This window comes from Nilaparvata lugens, chromosome 3 (assembly GCF_014356525.2).
Source record: "Nilaparvata lugens isolate BPH chromosome 3, ASM1435652v1, whole genome shotgun sequence".
Classification (NCBI taxonomy): domain Eukaryota; kingdom Metazoa; phylum Arthropoda; class Insecta; order Hemiptera; family Delphacidae; genus Nilaparvata; species Nilaparvata lugens.
In genome coordinates, this window is record NC_052506.1 from 78,607,602 (window position 1) to 78,627,234 (window position 19,633).

The 19,633-nt window shown below is 33.8% G+C and overlaps 1 protein-coding gene across 1 annotated transcript in view; it reads right to left on the reverse strand.

Annotated features, from left to right (window-relative positions):
* LOC111060126 (ralA-binding protein 1) overlaps window positions 1–19,633 on the reverse strand; it is a 73,387-nt gene that overhangs the window by 14,896 nt on the left and 38,858 nt on the right. Inside the window, exons 5-9 of the mRNA XM_039424724.1 lie at window positions 16,958–17,074; window positions 15,272–15,416; window positions 13,098–13,275; window positions 6,358–6,488; window positions 5,763–5,946 (exon numbers count right to left, since the gene is read on the reverse strand). Of these exons, the coding sequence (XP_039280658.1) occupies window positions 5,763–5,946; window positions 6,358–6,488; window positions 13,098–13,275; window positions 15,272–15,416; window positions 16,958–17,074 (755 nt within the window). The remainder of the gene's footprint in view (window positions 1–5,762; window positions 5,947–6,357; window positions 6,489–13,097; window positions 13,276–15,271; window positions 15,417–16,957; window positions 17,075–19,633) is intronic.

The window sequence follows — 19,633 nt, forward strand, 5'->3', positions numbered from 1 at the left end:
CATCAAGGATGACAACACCACTTCTCACAAGTCAACCACATATTTATAGTCTGGTCCAAGTTATAACGGCAGTGTTTAATTAGAAATGGCATACATGACATCAAAACCCATTCAATTTTATTGAAATATTATTTTTCCTACAGTTACCTTGAAAAGTGACCATTCCTGCACTGATTGAAGAACGCAAAGAATCACTTTCCCGCTCTAGTGCGCAAAGTATTACTTTGCGTACTCTTAATACTTTGCGTATTATCTTGCATCCCAATCAGCTGTAGACATTGTTGGCGTGTATTTTGAATGCGAATTTGTTCTATCTATATTTTTCTGATTTTCAAATAAATAAAAATGAGAACTCATTAAATTAAATATTTTGAATATTATTAATTATTCATTATTACAAATAATATTTTTTTAATGATAAATTGATTGGTTGAAAAATTATTTAGAAATTAAGATTTACTCAAAATTATTCAAATTTTCAAATTAATTTAATTTTTTATTTGAATAAATTATCGATTGGATTATCAAGTTTAAAATAAATTAAAGTTGTTATTAAAAAATTATACAAACAAACATTTGATGGATTTCAGCCATCATTTTACCCATAATCAACCACTTCTCATATTCAATGGTAACTGTAGGAAAAATTTAATGTGAAATATGTGCGCAAAATTCCTCTGCTGCACTCAAGAAACCATTCCGCTCTCGCCTACGGCTCGTGCGTAAACGTTTCTTTCGGTGCAGCAAACTCTAGTTTCACTTTGCGCACTAGTTGCACAAATAACTATTGTGAATTGGAAATCTGGTCGCGGATTTAATTATTAAATGTAATTGATAAAGCGAGAAGATCTCCAATGTACAAAGATGAAACGTGTGTTTTATCACGTTCCGTAAAGGCAATATTATGGTTTTTAGCTCCATGCTATACAAACAAGAGTGAGTCGACTTTTGGTCTGTGAATCAAGGCTGCATGTTTTTTCACATAAATTGATTTTGAATTTTAGTTGTTGAGTTAAAGCATTGGTTACCTGAAGGATTGTGTCTTGAGAATTCAATTATTATAGGCTGTCACAGTTCGGGCAGCTTAAACCTACATAATTGTGTTTTCAGGATTTGAATCTTGTGTTTTTCAGGGAAAGCTGGTGTTTTTTATTCAATCAGCTGGTAGACGTTTTTTTAAATATATTTTTTCATTTTAAAATCGGGAGTGGTTTAACCAGACCTTGAGGATTCAGGCCAAGGGACAATTTTCAAGGTAAAGTAAGATAATAGTTAATTGTACTTTTTATTTTTCATACCCATAATTCTAAATAATAATTTTGTTTTTATTATTAAAAAAACAGAACGACCGCAGATCAGCTAAGCCCTTAAATTATTATCTGATTATTATAATCAGAAAGTTTGATTGTTGATTAAAGCTGTAATCTTTCCTTTATCTCATTTGCATTTGTTTTCCGTTTCGCATAGTTTCATATTGGATTATTCGTATTAATGAATAATTTTTGATGTTAAATAAAATCAGAAAGCTATAGTTTTTTCTCTTTCTTCCCCCCCATTTGATTACACTATCCTTGTCTATCATTCAACAAAGCGGATAGCGCTATCTCATTCTTGCTTTGCTCTGTTGCCAGATCGCCTTTCATCTGACGAGCATGTGTGCGTACACACATGTTCAACTCACTTGACCTGTCGTTAGTGGGCACCCTTAAATTATATACGCTATCGATCTGAAAAATAAAAAGTTTTCTAAACTTTTGCCGCTGAATTCTCCAGCTGATTTGTGATTTGCTATCCTATACTATTAAACGAGCAATTTCTGTTTATATGTTTAGATGTTTGGATGTTTAGATGTTTATATTTTTGTATTTCACCGGATCTCGAAAACGGCTCTAACGATTCTCACGAAATTCAGAAAATAGTAGGTTTATAATATAAAGATTCGATTGCACTAGGTCTCATCCCTGGAAAAACTCTCTGAAGGACATTAAAAGGATAATTCATCGTTGGAAGAACAGATTTCGTCGTCTGTCGATAACAGATGATGCGTGTGCCTGTGTGGGAGATCAGCTGTGTAATCATTCAAACAGCTAACCGTATCTCGCGACAAATATTATCTGGAAATTTTAATAGACTCTATCAAAATATCCTGATTTGTTGACATGACATGGTTTATCACTCTAAATTAGAGTATATCATAATATTCAAAGTTAATCATTATTTTTACAGCTTCAAGTGATTAGTGAGTGTTATTTTGTCGCGAGAAATATTATCTGGAAATGTTAATAGACTCTATCAAAATAATCTGATTTGTTGACATGACATGGTTCATCAATCTAAATTAGAGTATATCATAATATTCAAAGTTAATCATTATTTTCACTGTTAACTTGAGCCGATAATTCTAGTAGTTGTTCTTGGTAAAGTCATAGAGAAACAATAGCTTGAGTAGATATCCCATGGTATAGGGAGTTTATGTCGCAACTTTTACTGTTATCTCAAGTCCATTACTATCGATTATTGTAGATTTCTACTGTTTTGGCCGGGTGAGAGTGTATGAACTGCACAATATGAGAGACTACCAGCGTCACACACCTTTTTGGGAAAGAAATACATGGACTATCGGCTTGAGATAACAGTAAAAGTTGCGACATAAACGCCCTATACCATGGGATATCTACTAAAGCTATTGTTTCTCTATGGTAAAGCTATGAGACGCTGGTAGTCTCACATACTGTAAAATCTGACAAAGCATTTATTGGAACGGTTCCACTTGTTACTCGTTCCGCTACTACGTAGACATCATGTCGTCATTTTCCGTCTGCGCTGTCCGGTGACGTCACAGTCACGGTTCTACGGCACTGCTTTAATCAAGTTGGTTTCCTATATTATTCGCATTATTCGTCGTGTTATTTGCCGTTTCAATTTTAATATTTGTACTATTCGATTTTTTGGAATTTATTTTGTCTTTAGGCATCTTACTTTCTAGATATTTGCTACTTTTTCACCAAACGTTTGTAAACGTTTCACATACGTGGCTGACATTTCCGCCTTCCCTTTTTGTTGCTAGTGCTTTTAGCTAGCTTCTTGTCTTTCAATGGAGTCTAGTCGGTGTGTGCACATCTCGCGCCCGGTCCAAACTTTTCATCCAAATTCATCTGATCTACGGAACGTTTTTAAAAGTGAATTATTCTTCAAATTAATTCGTTTATTCTATTCTTCAATTGTGATTCAATTATTCATCGATTTCTTCACTTATTTACTCTGATAAACTTTGTCAAAATTGCAACCTCGTGTGGGCGTTTATCGCTATTTATCTGATCTATGGAACGTTTTTAAAGTGTGAATTACTTCTTCAAATTAATTCGTTTATTCTATTCTTCAATTGTGATTCAACTATTCATCGATTTCTTCGCATATTTACTCTGATAAACTTTGTCAAAATTGCAACCTTGTGTGGGCGTTTATCGCTATTTATCTGATCTACGGAACGTTTTTAAAGTGTGAATTACTTCTTCAAATTAATTCGTTTATTCTATTCTTCAATTGTGATTCAACTATTCATCGATTTCTTCACATATTTACGCTGATAAACTTTGTCAAGTTCACAACCTCGTGTGGGCTTCAATTGCCATTCTTCTAACAATTGGCTTCACCTCGTGTAACTCAAACTTTCAAGTTCATCATCTCTACCGTTTGGAAATCATTCTAAAAATTCCACAACTTGGAGGTCGGATTATTCGTTTGGAATTCTACATGCTCCTGTTCACATTTCCACTGGGGGATTTGCCTGCTGTGGTGGACGCTTCCATTCTTGTCATCGCCTTGCCAGATCACATCGTCGCTTGCTGATGTCCTGTTCCTTTGGGTATTGCGGATTCATTGCCTGTCTGCCTGGCTGCATCTCCTCTTCAAAATTTTATTCAGGTTACGTAAATCGTTCTATTCAATTTTCATTTACGTATGTATTACATAATTGTTTTATTGATGTCTATCTTGACATTCAATTCACTGAGGCCACTGATGCCTATTAATTGTTTTGTTGATGTCTATCTTGACATTCAATTCACTGAGGCCACCGACGCCTATTAATTGTTCAATTGATGTCTAACTTGACATTTAATTTACTGAAGGCCTATGCCGCCTATATTTTAATGTATTCTATTTGTTGAGCACTATCTACAGCTTATTGTCATTTGTTATTATTCCTTTTGTACTATTGATGTCTATCTTGACATTCAATTCACTGAGGCCACTGACGCCTATTAATTGTTTTGTTGATGTCTATCTTGACATTCATTCACTGAGGCCACCGACGCCTATTAATTGTTCAATTGATGTCTAACTTGACATTTAATTTACTGAAGGCCTATGCCGCCTATATTTTAATGTATTCTATTTGTTGAGCACTATCTACAGCTCATTGTCATTTGTTATTATTCCTTTTGTACTATTGATGTCTATCTTGACATTCAATTCACTGAGGCCACTGACGCCTATTAATTGTTTTGTTGATGTCTATCTTGACATTCAATTCACTGAGGCCACCGATGCCTATTAATTGTTCAATTGATGTCTAACTTGACATTTAATTTACTGAAGGCCTATGCCGCCTATATTTTAATGTATTCTATTTGTTGAGCACTATCTACAGCTTATTGTCATTTGTTATTATTCCTTTTGTACTATTGATGTCTGTCATCGATAGTATGACATACTAATAGTACTAAGAGTACGAATAGAATTCAGACATTCAATTCACTGAGGCCACTGACGCCTATTAATTGTTCAATTGATGTCTAGCTTGACATTTAATTTACTGAAGGCCTATGCCGCCTATATTTTAATGTATTCTATTTGTTGAGCACTATCTACAGCTTATTGTCATTTATTATTATTCCTTTTGTAAATCATTGTCATTTATTATTATTCCTCTTGTAAATCATTAAGATTGAATTTTGCAGCAGTAGCTTTTCATTATAGCACTCAATTTATATTCGCAATTCAGGTATCATTAATATTACCTTTTCGATTATTGTCAGGCTTCAATGGTCATTAATGTCATTGACCTAATCTCATTTAAATTTTGTATTTCTCTAACATTTTTTATCACATGGTAATTATCCCAAGATTTCTCGACTCAATCTACTTATAATTGTTTTTGTATGTGGCCATCTGCCTATTATTATTTTATTATTATTAAATCTTATCTTGTTGACTCATATAGTATATAATTTATGTAACTAAGATTCATGACACTGGCAGCGCCTATGCACAATTGCTGCCAGTTTAATTCTAAGATAGAGATTCTTTATTGTAAAAATTTTGCTATGCAAAAGGAGAATAATTTTCATTTTCATTTTCATATTGGTAAATCTTATGCACATCTAAAAGATAAACTGACTGAATGCTGCCCGTATTCATTAAGAGAATGCTATGAGATCTTCTCATTGAAATCCTAGAGATCAGAAAATCATTCAGACGATTTTGTAAAATGAAAAACTTTCCCTCAATGGAGGGAAACCATACAGTTGACATGTCGTACACCGTTTGAGCTGTGCTCATCAAATGAGGTTTAATACGATGAAATAATAATAATGATAATACATGTCTTGTAGGTCTTGGCCGAACCCAACCTCGATCAGCGCAGCGAACCGCACAATCCGACGTAAATCGCCGCTGCGCTGTTCGAGGTTCGGTTCGGCAATGGATGAATGGCACTCAAATTCAAATTCATTTTATTGAGCCAAAAAAGAACTATTAACCTTGAGCTGAGTGATCATGCGCTGTACTTCCCAAAGCAACTCCTCGCGCTGCTTGGTGACGAATCCGGCATTCATCTCGCTGTGCACCTGACCCAACAGCGACTCCTGTTTCTTCAGCTCTTCGGCGATCGCCTCGGCAGACTCCGGCAAACCTGGACTGCCTGACGTCAACGGCCCGATGTACCTGCACACCATACATCAATCTCATTCAAGTTTATCAACCATAACATACAAAATGCAATGCAAATAGAAGTGCATAAAATGTATTGAGTAGTAATAATCAATCATATAGTAAGAGGACGACAACACCACTTCTCACAAGTCAACCACATATTTATAGTCTGGTCCAAGTTATAATGTCAGTGCTTAATTAGAAATGGTATTGCTATTGTCATACATGACATCAAAACCCATTCAATTTTATTAAAATATTATTTTGTGAATTGGAAATCTGATCGCGGATTTAATTATTAAATGTAATTGATAAAGCGAGAAGATCTCCAATGTACAAAGATGAAACGTGTGTTTTATCACGTTTCTGTAGAATGACAGAGAAGCTGGGTCCAAAAATGATAAAAAAATGAAAATCACTCACTTGGTAAGTTTTATGTCCGGAAAAATGGAATCACAATGTTGGATGAGAGCACTAATTGCCTTCTGACTCATTTGCAGTGATGGACTCAATGTGATTGACAGGTTTTGGACGTTCATTTTGTTCTGTTTCTCCTGAAAAAAATTGACAATAAATGAAACATGAGAAAAGTGTTTTCATTCTTTGTGGAGTTCCCAAATATCAGAAGAGATTCTAAAAATATATAGACAAATAGACAATGTAAAAAGAGATTCTACAAATAAATAGACAATGGCCCATATGAATAAAGTTTAGCATTTGCTTATACTTCTAAAATATGGAGCATTTGCTTCATTTTCTATGAATAAACGTGAGCAAAATCTTTTGCTCATGCTCATCAAAAAAATAGTTTGAGCATTTGCTCAAAAGTAAAAGCTTATACTCAAAACTGTATGAATAAACTAGAGCATTTGCTCAACTTTTGAAGCAAATGCTTCAAAAAAGGTGAGTCTAGTCTAGAGCAGCTTATTACCTTTTGCTCATAGTAAAATGGCTCAACTAATTTGTATGAGGAATAGAAAACTAAACTAGATACGATCACAACCAATAGTTGAGAACTATAAAACTCCTTTTATATTCAACCATGATATCATGGTATATATATATATCACCATTATTCCTACAAAATAATAAATACAAAAGATAGCTAGCTACCTGATAAAGATAGCCATCACAAAATGGGAAATAGGCATTTAAGAAGATGAGTGTGTAGACGATTATAAGAAGGCTATTGATATTATAAGAATATGCTGAAGATTATTATAGATATGACATCTTTTCACGCTATTATTTCAAAATTCTAAACTCAACTAACCTAAAACTCTATTCATAAATAGAAAACAGAGCAGACGACGCAAACACAAGCGGTGCCCCCTACTTACATATTTAGCGCTTCTGTAAGCTATAAAAACAAAGTAAGGCTACAAAAGCAAATCAGCTGATAAATTTTTTTTAAAATACGTGAGCAATTGCTCCAGTGTTCAGGAGCATGAGGTAAGAGTATAAGGTAAAGCTTATTCATATAAAAATGAGCAAATGCTTTTGCTTCTACCTTTTGCTCATGAGCAAAACCTTATGCTCCATGCTCTTGCTCATGAGCATTTGCTCTGGTTTTATTCATATGGGCCAATGAAACACTCTCAGTCACCTTCGGTATATTTTGACACATTTCAATATTCATGCATTATTTAAACACTCTCAGCTACCTTCTCTGCGATACTCTACCTTCACGTTTCCTTGAATTCAAGTTTTGAGTAGAATATATATATTTATAAAACTTGCAGTCAAGTTTACATTAACAGAGACTTGAATCCACTATACCAATGTAGACCCTTCTTCAAGTTTTGTAGATTTAAGTAAATGTTGAACATGTTTGACTTTTGGATTCAACTTGAAACTTGCAGGTGCAGTCCAACCTACAAATGGGAAAATGAGATAAAAACGGTTGTCCGTCAATGTCGAATGTGAAAAACAACTAAATAGAAAAGTATAAGGAGTAAGGAGTAAGCTTCGTAATTAATTACATTTTTAACTTCATAATAACTATGAAGTAATTAGCCTACTTATTACTAATATGAAGTACTACCATAGAGAAACGATAGCGTAAGTAGATATCCCATGGTATAGGGAATTTATGTCGCAACTTTTACTGTTCACTCAAACCGATTACTGTCGATTATTGTAAATTTTTACTGTTTTGTTGGGGTGAGAGTGTAGGAACGACACAATTTGAGAGGCTACCAGCGTCACACAGCGTCATGGGAAAGAACCACCTGAACTATCTTCTTGGGATAACAGTAAAAGTTGCGACACAAACTCCCTATACTATGGGATATCTACTTACGCTATCGTTTCTCTATGGTACTACATATAGTACATAATTAATTACTTCATAATATCTTCAATGTTGTTTTCCATCACGAACTGCTTATTATGAAATCACTTTTTGCTATTAAAAAGAACGACTAGCAGACAGATTTTTCCCAATAAATTAATAGGCCGGGTTTCACCAGGAACTAAACGTGTCGTTAGAGGAAGCGTAAACTCCAATTAGCCCTTAACTGACAAAATCGGATTGCACCACACGCCGTTAGAGCTAATGAGCCGTTATAGAGTTAACTGGCCAAATTTGGTCAATTAACATCTGTAATCTGTCGTTAAGAAAATAATTGCGGCGTTCTGTTTACTGTCATGTTGAAAGTAGTTTACTGAGGTTAAGTTTCATTATTTATTCGCGGTTTTTACGATTATTTTTTATCAGATTAACTTGTTGTTTCAATATGGAAAGGCCAAATAATGCTAGAAGAAGAGCAATTGACATACGAATTGGCATTTGAGAGTGACAGTGATGATGATTAACACGTGAGTAGTCGCACGGACTTGCAGAACGTCAGTGGTCGCGCATGAGAATTTTGTTCACACTCACCCTTATGGCTCCCTAGACTATAAACACTTGGTTTAGACAATGATCTTTCAATATTTATTAATTTCAAATCTTTTTCAACGTGTTTTATGTTATTATATACTATTTAATAGTATATAATAACATGATAGATGGAGGAGATTCCAAAAATACATAATGCAAATTTATTGTTAGAATTTATCATTTTTATGGGATAAAATAGTCTACTCATGAATGGAATGAATATACCTTCTTTATTTGACTCATTTTTCGACATCTAGATAGAATAAAAAGATAATGAACGTTCAAATCAGAAGATGGAATATAAAATAGGAAGATAATACCTATACATTGAAATTAGTTAACGTTCATTCTGTCATCCTCAAACTGTTCAAGGACTCAAACTGTTCAAGATTGTCTAGAGGACAGTCACAGCGAGGATTACATAAGCTGCCAACCTTGGAAAACGAAAATTCCCAAAGCTACATACAAAAGTTACAATTGTGCGGCAATTTGCCGCGGGCGCGACTACTCGCGTGTTAAGAAAAAGGGTTGATGATTTTAATAATTTGCGGGCAGATTGAGCACCAAGGCACTTAGCTCTGCTTCTTATTTTTCAATAAGATTGACAAGATGCATTCTTTCACTGATCGTGAATGTTGGATCCCTTCTTTTTTGATAGCTTTAGTCAACACAACATTGACAGAATGGCTAGAAGACATCCTGTGAAATTTTACTTATTTCCAAAAAAAAACAATAATATTATTAAAACACTACAACCTGAATTGAATTTAATAAATCATACAGCTAAAATAACTGCACTATAATTATTATTAATTAGTAAAATTTGTAGGCTAATCTCCACTCAATTTGGTAAACAAGTCTTGTGGTTTTGGAATCTACTTGGATTTTCTAGGTTAGGTTTTACATGCTAACAATGTGAAACAAGTGTCATGGCGGCGCACTGCCACCCTGATCCACTCTAATCTGTCGTTTCGTAGTGTAACATTAGTTTTCGTTGGTGAAATCTTAGACCAGTTATAGAATAGACACGTTGGGAAATCTAGCCTCTGAAGCCAACATCTACTGCCAAATCCACCCATCTTGACGTCACAACAGTGAAGTCACGCATCGTATGGAAAACTTTCAGATTTCAGATTTATTGTGTCTATTTCAGATTCATGGTGTTTTTAGGTTATTTCTAGCTACGGGCAAAAACGATATCGGTTAAGTTATAATGTTTAATGTGATATCGACTTCAAAGTTATAATGTGTTCTGAAAATAATAAGGTATGGTAGCCTACAAAACTAATTTATTGTCATGTTGCAATGAGTTCACTTACATCATAACCAAGGATAATATTATTACAGTTACATCTTACAATATTTATGTGTATGAATTTCAACTTACACATGAAAAGATATTCCACTTTTTTTCCTAAAAATTTCATTGCAATTATATGCTGCACAGGAGATTACCATTTTCATAAATAAATAACAATCTGCTATGGAAAACAAGCTATGTTTAACAACAATGTAGCTTAAACACCACAAACATACAACAAACTCAAAAAAGTTTTCTATAATTTCTATACGATGCGTGACGTCAAGATGGGTGGATTTGGCAGTAGATGTTGGTTTCATCGACTTTCAGTATGAATATACAATGGGCCGTGTCTATTCTATAACTGGTTTAAGGGTGAAATCAAATTTCTTAATCTTTCGTTAAAGTCATCAGTTAGTGTTAATATTGGAGATTACTAAGCGATGCGTTAACGTGAATTTGGTGAAACTCGCCCTTAACCACTCACTATAATAATAATAATAATAAATAATAATAATAATTTATTTTTGTCAAAGAACAATTACAAAATTGCATTAGACAATGTCAGAGAATTTAAAAAAAAACATTACATTGATAATTTGGGTGGAGACCCACTCAATACAAATTTATACCATCTAGGTAACTCATAAATAAGAAATATAATTTTATACATATACTAGTAGGTACTATAATATACAGTATTTTATAAGACAAACATTAATTGAAGGAGTTTTCATAAAATTCAGTCAAACTATAAAATGGGTTGTCACTTAGGAATTTGTTTATTGCCTTTCTGAAACTATGATGGCAAATGATTAAAAAGCCTTATTCCCACATTAAAATGGCTTCTCAAAGTCCTTGATAGCCTTACTTGAGGAATATGTACATTTCTATAGCTCCTCGTATTATGATTGTGCACATTAATATTACAATCTATGTTTCTTTCCTTCAATTTTATATACAAAAGCAACGTATATATATACAAACAAATGACAGTCATGACTCTAGTTTTGACAAATAGCGGTTTGCAGTGAGCTCTCACATTTGAGTTGGTTACTATTCTTATCGCTTATTTTGCAGAACCAAAACTTCAGACACCCGTGAACGATTTCCCCACAGAATAACACTGTAACTCAAGTGGGAATGAAACAAAGCATACTACACATTTAAAACATAGTTGAATGGAACATGATATTTTAGAGTCTTCAACAAATATATAGACTTTGATAACTTGCTGCACAGTAAATCAATATGATCACTCAAAGTCAAATGGTAATCTATTTGTATTCCTAATAATTTGATTTTTTTTACAAAATTGTTTGACAATTCATGTCTATTAGTCAATGTGAATATTGCATTTTGCGTCTTGAATTCATTGAGGAGGAAACCATTTGCTTTGAACCATGAATTAGCCTTGTCTATTGTTTGATTAGCAACTCTGTTGAGATTTTGGAAATCTCTGTCAATAGTTAGGAAAGAAGTGTCATCAGCATACATTATGGTTTTAGAAGATGTTAAACACTTGGGTAGATCATTTATCATTACAAGGAACAACAGTGGTCCCAGAACAGAACCTTGTGGTACTCCAAATTTAAGATAAGAAATGGAAGATAGTTTTCCATTGACATCAACTATTTGTGATCTATTCTCCAGATATGACCTAACAAAATCAAGACACAAACCACGTACTCCAAAGTGACTCAACTTGTGAAGGAGTATTGAGTGATCGACACAATCGAAAGCTTTGCTCAAGTCACAGGCAGTCATCTGAGCAAGGCATTTATTCTCGAATGCTTCTATTATTTGATCGATAATTGTAAGAACTGTCACACTGTCACAACTGTTGTCACAGTGAATGATTAATTCATTTATTGGAAAAAACCTGACTGCTAGTCGTTCTTTTTAATAGCAAAAAGTGATTTCATAATATCATAGAGAAGGGATAGCACAAGAAGATATGCCATGGTATAGGGCGTTTATGTTCCAATTTTCAAGCCGATAGTCCTAGTAGTTATTGGTGAAGCTATGTGATGCTGGTAGTCTCTCATACTGTGCCGTTCTTACACTCTCACCCGGCCAAAACATATTAATAGATAGTAGTAAACAGTAATCGGCTTAAAATTTGAGACATAAACTACCTGATATCGTGGACCGAGCTTCGCTCTGGAGTACAAAAGCATAAAAAATGTATTACGAAAGAAGAAATTATAATAACATTGATACAGAAATGTTCTATGTTCTACCTAATCACAGTAAATTGAGATAAATTCCCAGAGAAGTGCAAAAATTTCCCTCACAAAGGCCCAGTTGCACAAAAGCCGGTTAAATTTTAATCCTAATTAACTTCACGTGAACCAAATCAGAGAAGACCATTTCAAAAAGTTTAATCTACTGAATTAATCAGGATTAAAAATGACCCGGCTTTTTTGCTACCGGCACTAAGTACCTGATTGAATGATTACAAAAGTTCAACAGCTGAGTCATAATTTTGACACAGTCCCACACACATGAACTCGCTCACTCACTTCCATCACCAACAGACGACGAAATAATTATTATCAGCTGTTTTCCCAAGGATGAATAATAATTCTCCTTTTAATGTCCTTCAGCGAGTTTTCCCAGGGATGAGACCTAGTGCAATCGAGTCTTTGTATTATAAACCTACTATGTTCTGAATTTCGTGACAATCGTTAGAGCCGTTTTCGAGATCTGGTGAAATACAAACATATAAACATCTAAACATACAAACATATAAACAGAAGTTGCTCGTTTAATAGTGTAGGATACCTGTACCATGGGATGTACCATTCTGTACCATCTTATGTTATATTTTCTCTATGATAAAATACTTTTGAGGTTATGAGAACTTGAGTTCAAGTAGGCCTGACTTCAAATTACCAAAACCGCACATTTAATTCAAACGTTAAAAGAAGCTTGAATTCAAGGAAACTTGATAAATGTGCAGGCAGCTTAACTTACATGCACTGCGACCTCAGCCAAATGCTTCACCATCCATCCCAGGAGTTCTCTGTTGCAAGCGGGCAGATTAAGCACCAAGGCACTCAGCTCTGCTTCTCTGGCCGTCAAGTCCTTCAGTGCAGCCGCCTCCTCGAATCGAGCCACCAGCTTAGTCGTCACAATCGGTTCTGGCAAATCTCTGCAATCCAATCCAAATAACTATATTGTAATTTACATACATTATTCATTTATTTACAAAAATATGGGAGCACATTGAAAAATCACAAAAATTGCTCCCTAATCAAGAATATTACAATAGTCGCAATACAAAGAGATTGATAATTGAGAGAAAAAGAAATAAATACAAGGAAAAACTGTTGATGGATATTACTGAGATATTCCAATTATTCAAATGCTAATGAATAAATAATTATTATTGAACTAAAATCCAAATTAAATGTTGTAATTCACCCCAAGACTTCTGCTACTGCAAATATTGACAACAGGGTAAACAGCTAGATGGAAATTCGATGAGCGCTACTATTCAAAAATTATTTGTCAGCCCGGGAATCGGACCCCTCCTAATTGCCGGTCAGGAATGCTTACCCTTACACATCCTGACCGGCAATTAGGAGGTACTGGGTTCGATTCCTGGGCTGGAATAGTAGCGCTCATCGAATTTCCATCTAAATGTTTACCCTGTTGTCAATATTTGCAGTAGCAGAAGTCTTCGGGGTGAATTACAGCATTTAATTTGGATTTTCGTTTAATAATAATAATTAATCAATTAATATTTTTTCCAAAATCAGCACCTGATTAATATTGGTCTGCTATCCATGCCTGTTATTAGACAAAGCAGGTAGCTCTATCCTTTTCTGCCTCCGCACTGTTGACATTATAACATTGTGACTATGTGACTATCAACTATTCTAACTCTGCCTTGAAGTACAATTAAATTTGTATTGTTGGCTGTAAATAGATTTATTGAATTGGTTTTCTATCTTTGTTTATCATTAGAGCATTGGACAAAGCAGATGGCTCTATCCTTCTCCAACACCGCACCGTTCCCAAACTGTTTGTAGGCTTTAAAATATAATGAACTACCAGCATATTTCATCTAAATTACAAAAATGCATTATTAAATCATGGAAAGATATATTTTCTTGGTAAATCATTTCATCCACAATTATCTGGTATCACCTATTCACCGGCTTCTCCAGACATCTGTGTAATGCATGCAATGAATAATCCACTTGTCAGCTGATTGATTATGAATAATTATATAGTCTGATTAATCCTATCTTCAGAGAAGATGATATAATATAGTGATATCGGAGTTTGGAGGAAATTCCTTTTCCTTTCATATTATCCTTAAAATGCAAAATTTCAAAAAAACTTTGTGTATAATCGACGCGCAGTTAACAAAGGAACATTCCTGCCAAATCTCATAGAATTCTAGCAACGTGATTGGCCGTAAAATCGTTATATACATACATGCAGACAGTCAAAAGAAAATCCGAGTTAAAACATAGACCTCACTGCGTTCGGTGAACAAGAATCAACAATTAATATCATATCAGAAATACTAGTAGTTCTGTGAACAGTAGATCTCACGCAGTTCTCTCATCCACAAGTATCTGATGTCACCTGTTTGAAATGTTCACAAACTCAGTTCAAGTTTGAATTTGTATCCCATATGATAAATTCAACCAGTTTCGTGATAATCTTTCCATATGAAAATATTCCTCAAATATTTGAATTATTTTCTGTCAAAAATATTATAATTTCTTCAGCATTATTTAGTTCATTAATTTATTTTCAATCACCTATTAAATTTGTTTTTTTCAAATTTGAGAATATTGATGGACACTCATGATATTAACGTGACTGCAAGAAAAATATTGAAACCATAAGAAATAGACACGGCTTCTACAGACATCTGTGTAATGCATGCAATCCACTTGTCAGCTGATTGATTATAAATAATTCTATAGTCTGAATAATCCTATATTCAGAGTAGATAATATCATATCAGAAATACCAGGATAATGTGAATCACAGCTTTCTAGGTGGTGGAAACTTGGCAACTATGCCGTCCTATCTATCGACTATCATTTCCTCTGACTTTATAACCTGAATCTCACTATAAAGCTTATGTGGACATCAGTTTTAGTAGAAGCAATTCGCAAACTAACCTCATGAAAAGTTTCAATAGACTGGTGCAGACTGGAATATCGTAATCGCTGAGGCAGACAGCTTCCCGCTGATTGTACAGCCTGCGAACGTGGTGCACCTTCGACTTGATTCCAGACACTTTGTACAGGCCTTCCACGCACAATCCTGGCAAATCATCAAATATGCTCAATCCTAATATAATAAACTATGATCTTATAAAGAAAGGAATTGGCTTATACATGTACGGGATAGGAAATACGGGAGTGTCTCGATTGGACCAGGTTTCGTTTACACCAGGTCCTATTTTCGATATTCTACTATCTAGACAGGTCTACTATCGATATTCAAATGTATATTGTATTATATGCTGTGTTGAATAAAGAGATTATCTTATCTTATTCTACAATGAAGCTAAAAACATTGTCTAAACGCACACCTCGGCTGAACGAGGATTACAGGATTAAAATTCAACTGGCTTCTGTGTAACCGGGCCTTTGTGAGAGAGATTTTTGCATTCGACTGGTAATCTCAATCTCAATCCACTGTGATTGGATAGAACCTTTCTGTATAAACTATAAATATACAGAGTGACACAGGATAACAGAAACTTAAAAAAAAACCATAAAACATTAGTGGAAAGGGCAAAAATGATTTTATTCAAACTAATCTAAAGTTTAAGTCTTACCATTTGAGAATTATTAATAACATCAATCACTTTTTCACAATTACTTCTTCAAGATGGCTTCCTCCTGCACGAATACACTCTTGAAATCTGTGTTGACGATTCCTGAACGATTGCTGCAACATTTCTGCAATAATTTCGAACAATATGTGAGCTCACTCACCCAATGTATTTGCACCCTTACTCTAAATTTGATTGTATTACTACTACACCTGCTATAGAACATGGGTTTCCCATAGTTGAGTAGGATAATTTCCGAAAAAATGCAATTTATTTATTTATATTTGTAGTAAATTTCATATATTGTATTTTTGAATATTATGTACATTTTATTGATTGTTTATTTGTATATTAATAGAAAAAAAAAATATTTGCATTATTTTATGTATTTCAGCTGGAATATTGTTAATTTCATTTTGAATTGTCTGATATGATTCAACCACAGTTATTGGTCAAGTTGTGTAAACGTTTTTATCGAGATAGCTCCACAAACAGAAAATCGCAGCTGGACAGATCATGGGACCAGGAAACGCAACCTAATCGTGAGATTACACGGTTACTAAACAATACTCACTCGCACAGTTGCAATTGAATGCCGTGAAGAGTGGATTTCGCTCACAATTTCATCAATAATTTTGAATGAATTAAAAAATAATTAAAAATGAAAACCGCAATATCCCAGATGAGACGTTGCAGCGATCAATGAGGAATCGTCAACACAGATTTCAAGAGTGTATTCGTGCAGGAGGAAGTCATCTTAAAGAAGTAATTGTCAAAAAGTGATAAATGTTATAGATAATTTTTCAAATGGCAAGTCTTGAACTTTACATTAGTTTGAATAAAATCATGTTTGCCCTTCCCACTAATGTTCTATGGCGTTTTTAAAAGTTCCCGTTATTCTGTGTCACCCTGTATTTAGCACTGGAAATTTTTGCATGAAAATATTGGATCTGGAGTTCTCTTATCTATCCAAACAATATATTAAAAAATCATAACTAAAAAATGACTGGACTGCATGTCTTACCGGTTTCTTGGATGTGATTGATGCAGTCTCTTATGACAACTGGAATTTCGACTCCATCATGACACCGATTCCTCTCCAGAGCTAGAGACAGCGCCACTCCAAAGATTGGCTGTTCTTCTGCAAAAAATACAAAATCGAAACTATTTATTCATGTTCTCGTACCAAAAATTCAACAAGTCTTTTGAATAGCCTAATTCAGTTCAAAAGACCTAATGTGATACTTCAGTTTCCATCACAAGATTCAGAAATCCAGAGGTCTTAGGAGAATATAGATATAGATGGATATATGCAAACTAGTAGTTCTGTGAACAGTAGACCTCGCGCAGTTATAAACCATAGCCTCGTCTAATACTGCCAATCAGAGTAAATTATGTCCTGTCCTGTCGTGTCGGCGAGATAATGGTGTGTAGCCTATACAACTAATGGCTGTTTGGGTTGTTGTACCGACAATGCTAATAATTTGTTGTAAAAAGCTATGCTACTATCATTAAAAACTTACCGAGTTGAAAGCAGAGAAAAGTCAGGAGAAAATAATATGCTACTTCGAGTTATCAATCGCCTGCCTCATCACTTGCAATTAATAGTCCAAACTACACCTGATTTTTTACCAAGTTACATTAAGATATAAATTGTATGCGTCATTGCATGCAATTTATAATCCACTCGACCGCTGATTTATGATGAATAATTACAAAGTCTGATTTTTACAGTAATATTGGCGTTCAAAGGAGACTCCTTTTCCTTTTTTATTATACTTATAGTGCAAAATTTAAAAAAATCTTATGTATACGTCGACGCGAAATTAAAAAAGGAACATACCTGTCAAATTTCATGAAAATCTATTACCGCGTTTCGCCGTAAATGCGCAACATATAAACATTTAAACATTAAGAGAAATGCCAAACCGTCGTCTTGAATCTTAGACCTCACTTCGCTCGGTCAATTATTCCTGAGACCACTCTGATCGCTGACCGTTCTCTGAGCACTCACTTTTTTGAAAATGTTATTTTTCAAAATGTGAAAAATATGATTGAAGATAAGATCTTGAAACCGGTTACATTGGACTCCAAATTAAATTTTCTTTAAGATTGTAGCATTTTAGAAGATATTGGTGCAACCAAGAAATGATTCTGTCAATGGTTAAAGATCAATTGGCAAAGTTGGTTGAAGATCTGTCAATTGGGGGGAATCAATGTGGTCAAACTAAATTTAGTGAGATTTAAAGGACAGAGACCTGACAAGGACTGTAGGAAAATAATAATTTATTATAAAAATAAATAATTTATTAAAATAATTATAAAAAGATTGAGTTTAATTATCGGATATTGTCGCCTACTTGAAAGAGTACGGTATTCAAACTCATACTAACGTCACATTTTTCCCTTTATATTTACAACAATATAAAGGTACCATCGAGTAATTGAACTCAAAAGAAACTTAATATTTTTATAGAGGTTCAAAGCTGTTTCTCTTCATTAATTTTGACAAAATGGCATCAATTCGATTACAAACTTTTACTATCAGTAGTTAGTTTTTGAAGGCTGGCTCCCATTTGCAACACAGTAACTTTAAAATCAGCTTATTTTGCCACTATACACGCACACATTGCATATGGAATTGAAGTATATGGAGGGACAAGTTTAGCTAATTTGAACAGAATACTAAAAACTACAAAAAGAATCGGTAAGAACAATATTGAATATTAATAATAATCAACAGTCATGTAGGTCACTTTTTAAGAAGCTAGGATTTATGACTGTGTATGGCCTTTACATCTACAAAACAATTTTACATGTAAAAAATAACAAGCACTCATTCAATAGGCAATCAAATGTTCACAATTACCATACAAGATTTATAGAAATGATTTCATTATGATGGAACATAGGAGAGGAGAATGTAAACAAAGTCCAGCATATATGGGAATGAAATTCATGAGGTACCTCCCGAGTATCATCAGAAGCGAAAGGATAGGGCAAGATTCAAAATCGAGTTGAAAAAGTACCTAATAGAGTTAGAAACTTATAGTTTTGAAGAGTTTTACCGGGGGAATTAGGGATACCTACCTTGTTTATTATTGTATTGTCTCTTTTTTGGTATGTTTCTTTCTATCTTCCTAGTTCTATGTTTAAGAATTAGAAGTATTGTTTAATGAGAAGACGCATTCATGTACAATATACATTGTATGTCTTGAATAAAGAGATTGATTGATGATATATTATCATCAACATTCAGATTGTCATTTTGGTACTTCAAGTTTGCAATTAAAGCTAATTTTATCGTATTTAGGCTATAAATATTACAGAACGATGAACCAATTTCTCCAGAAACAACATAGATTACTAACAAAATTTTCCTATTTTGAAAAATAACTGACCAAACAGTTATTGCCTAACAATCCAATTTTGAGAACAATAATAGAAAAATAGTAAACTCAGCAATTTGTCAATATTTGCCAAAAAGTTGCCAATTTAGCTACAGATTAAATATTGATTTTTCAATTATCTCAGCTCTAGAGTGCATCTAAAATAACTGAATCTTTAATATTTTATCAAAATTTTTGGAGAGAAATAGTACAGGCTCAGCCTAGTTTTTCCTCCAATGTCATAATTGTATTATGATTATAGTATTTTATACAATAAATGAATGAAATGAAATGAAAATGAAATCTCAGAA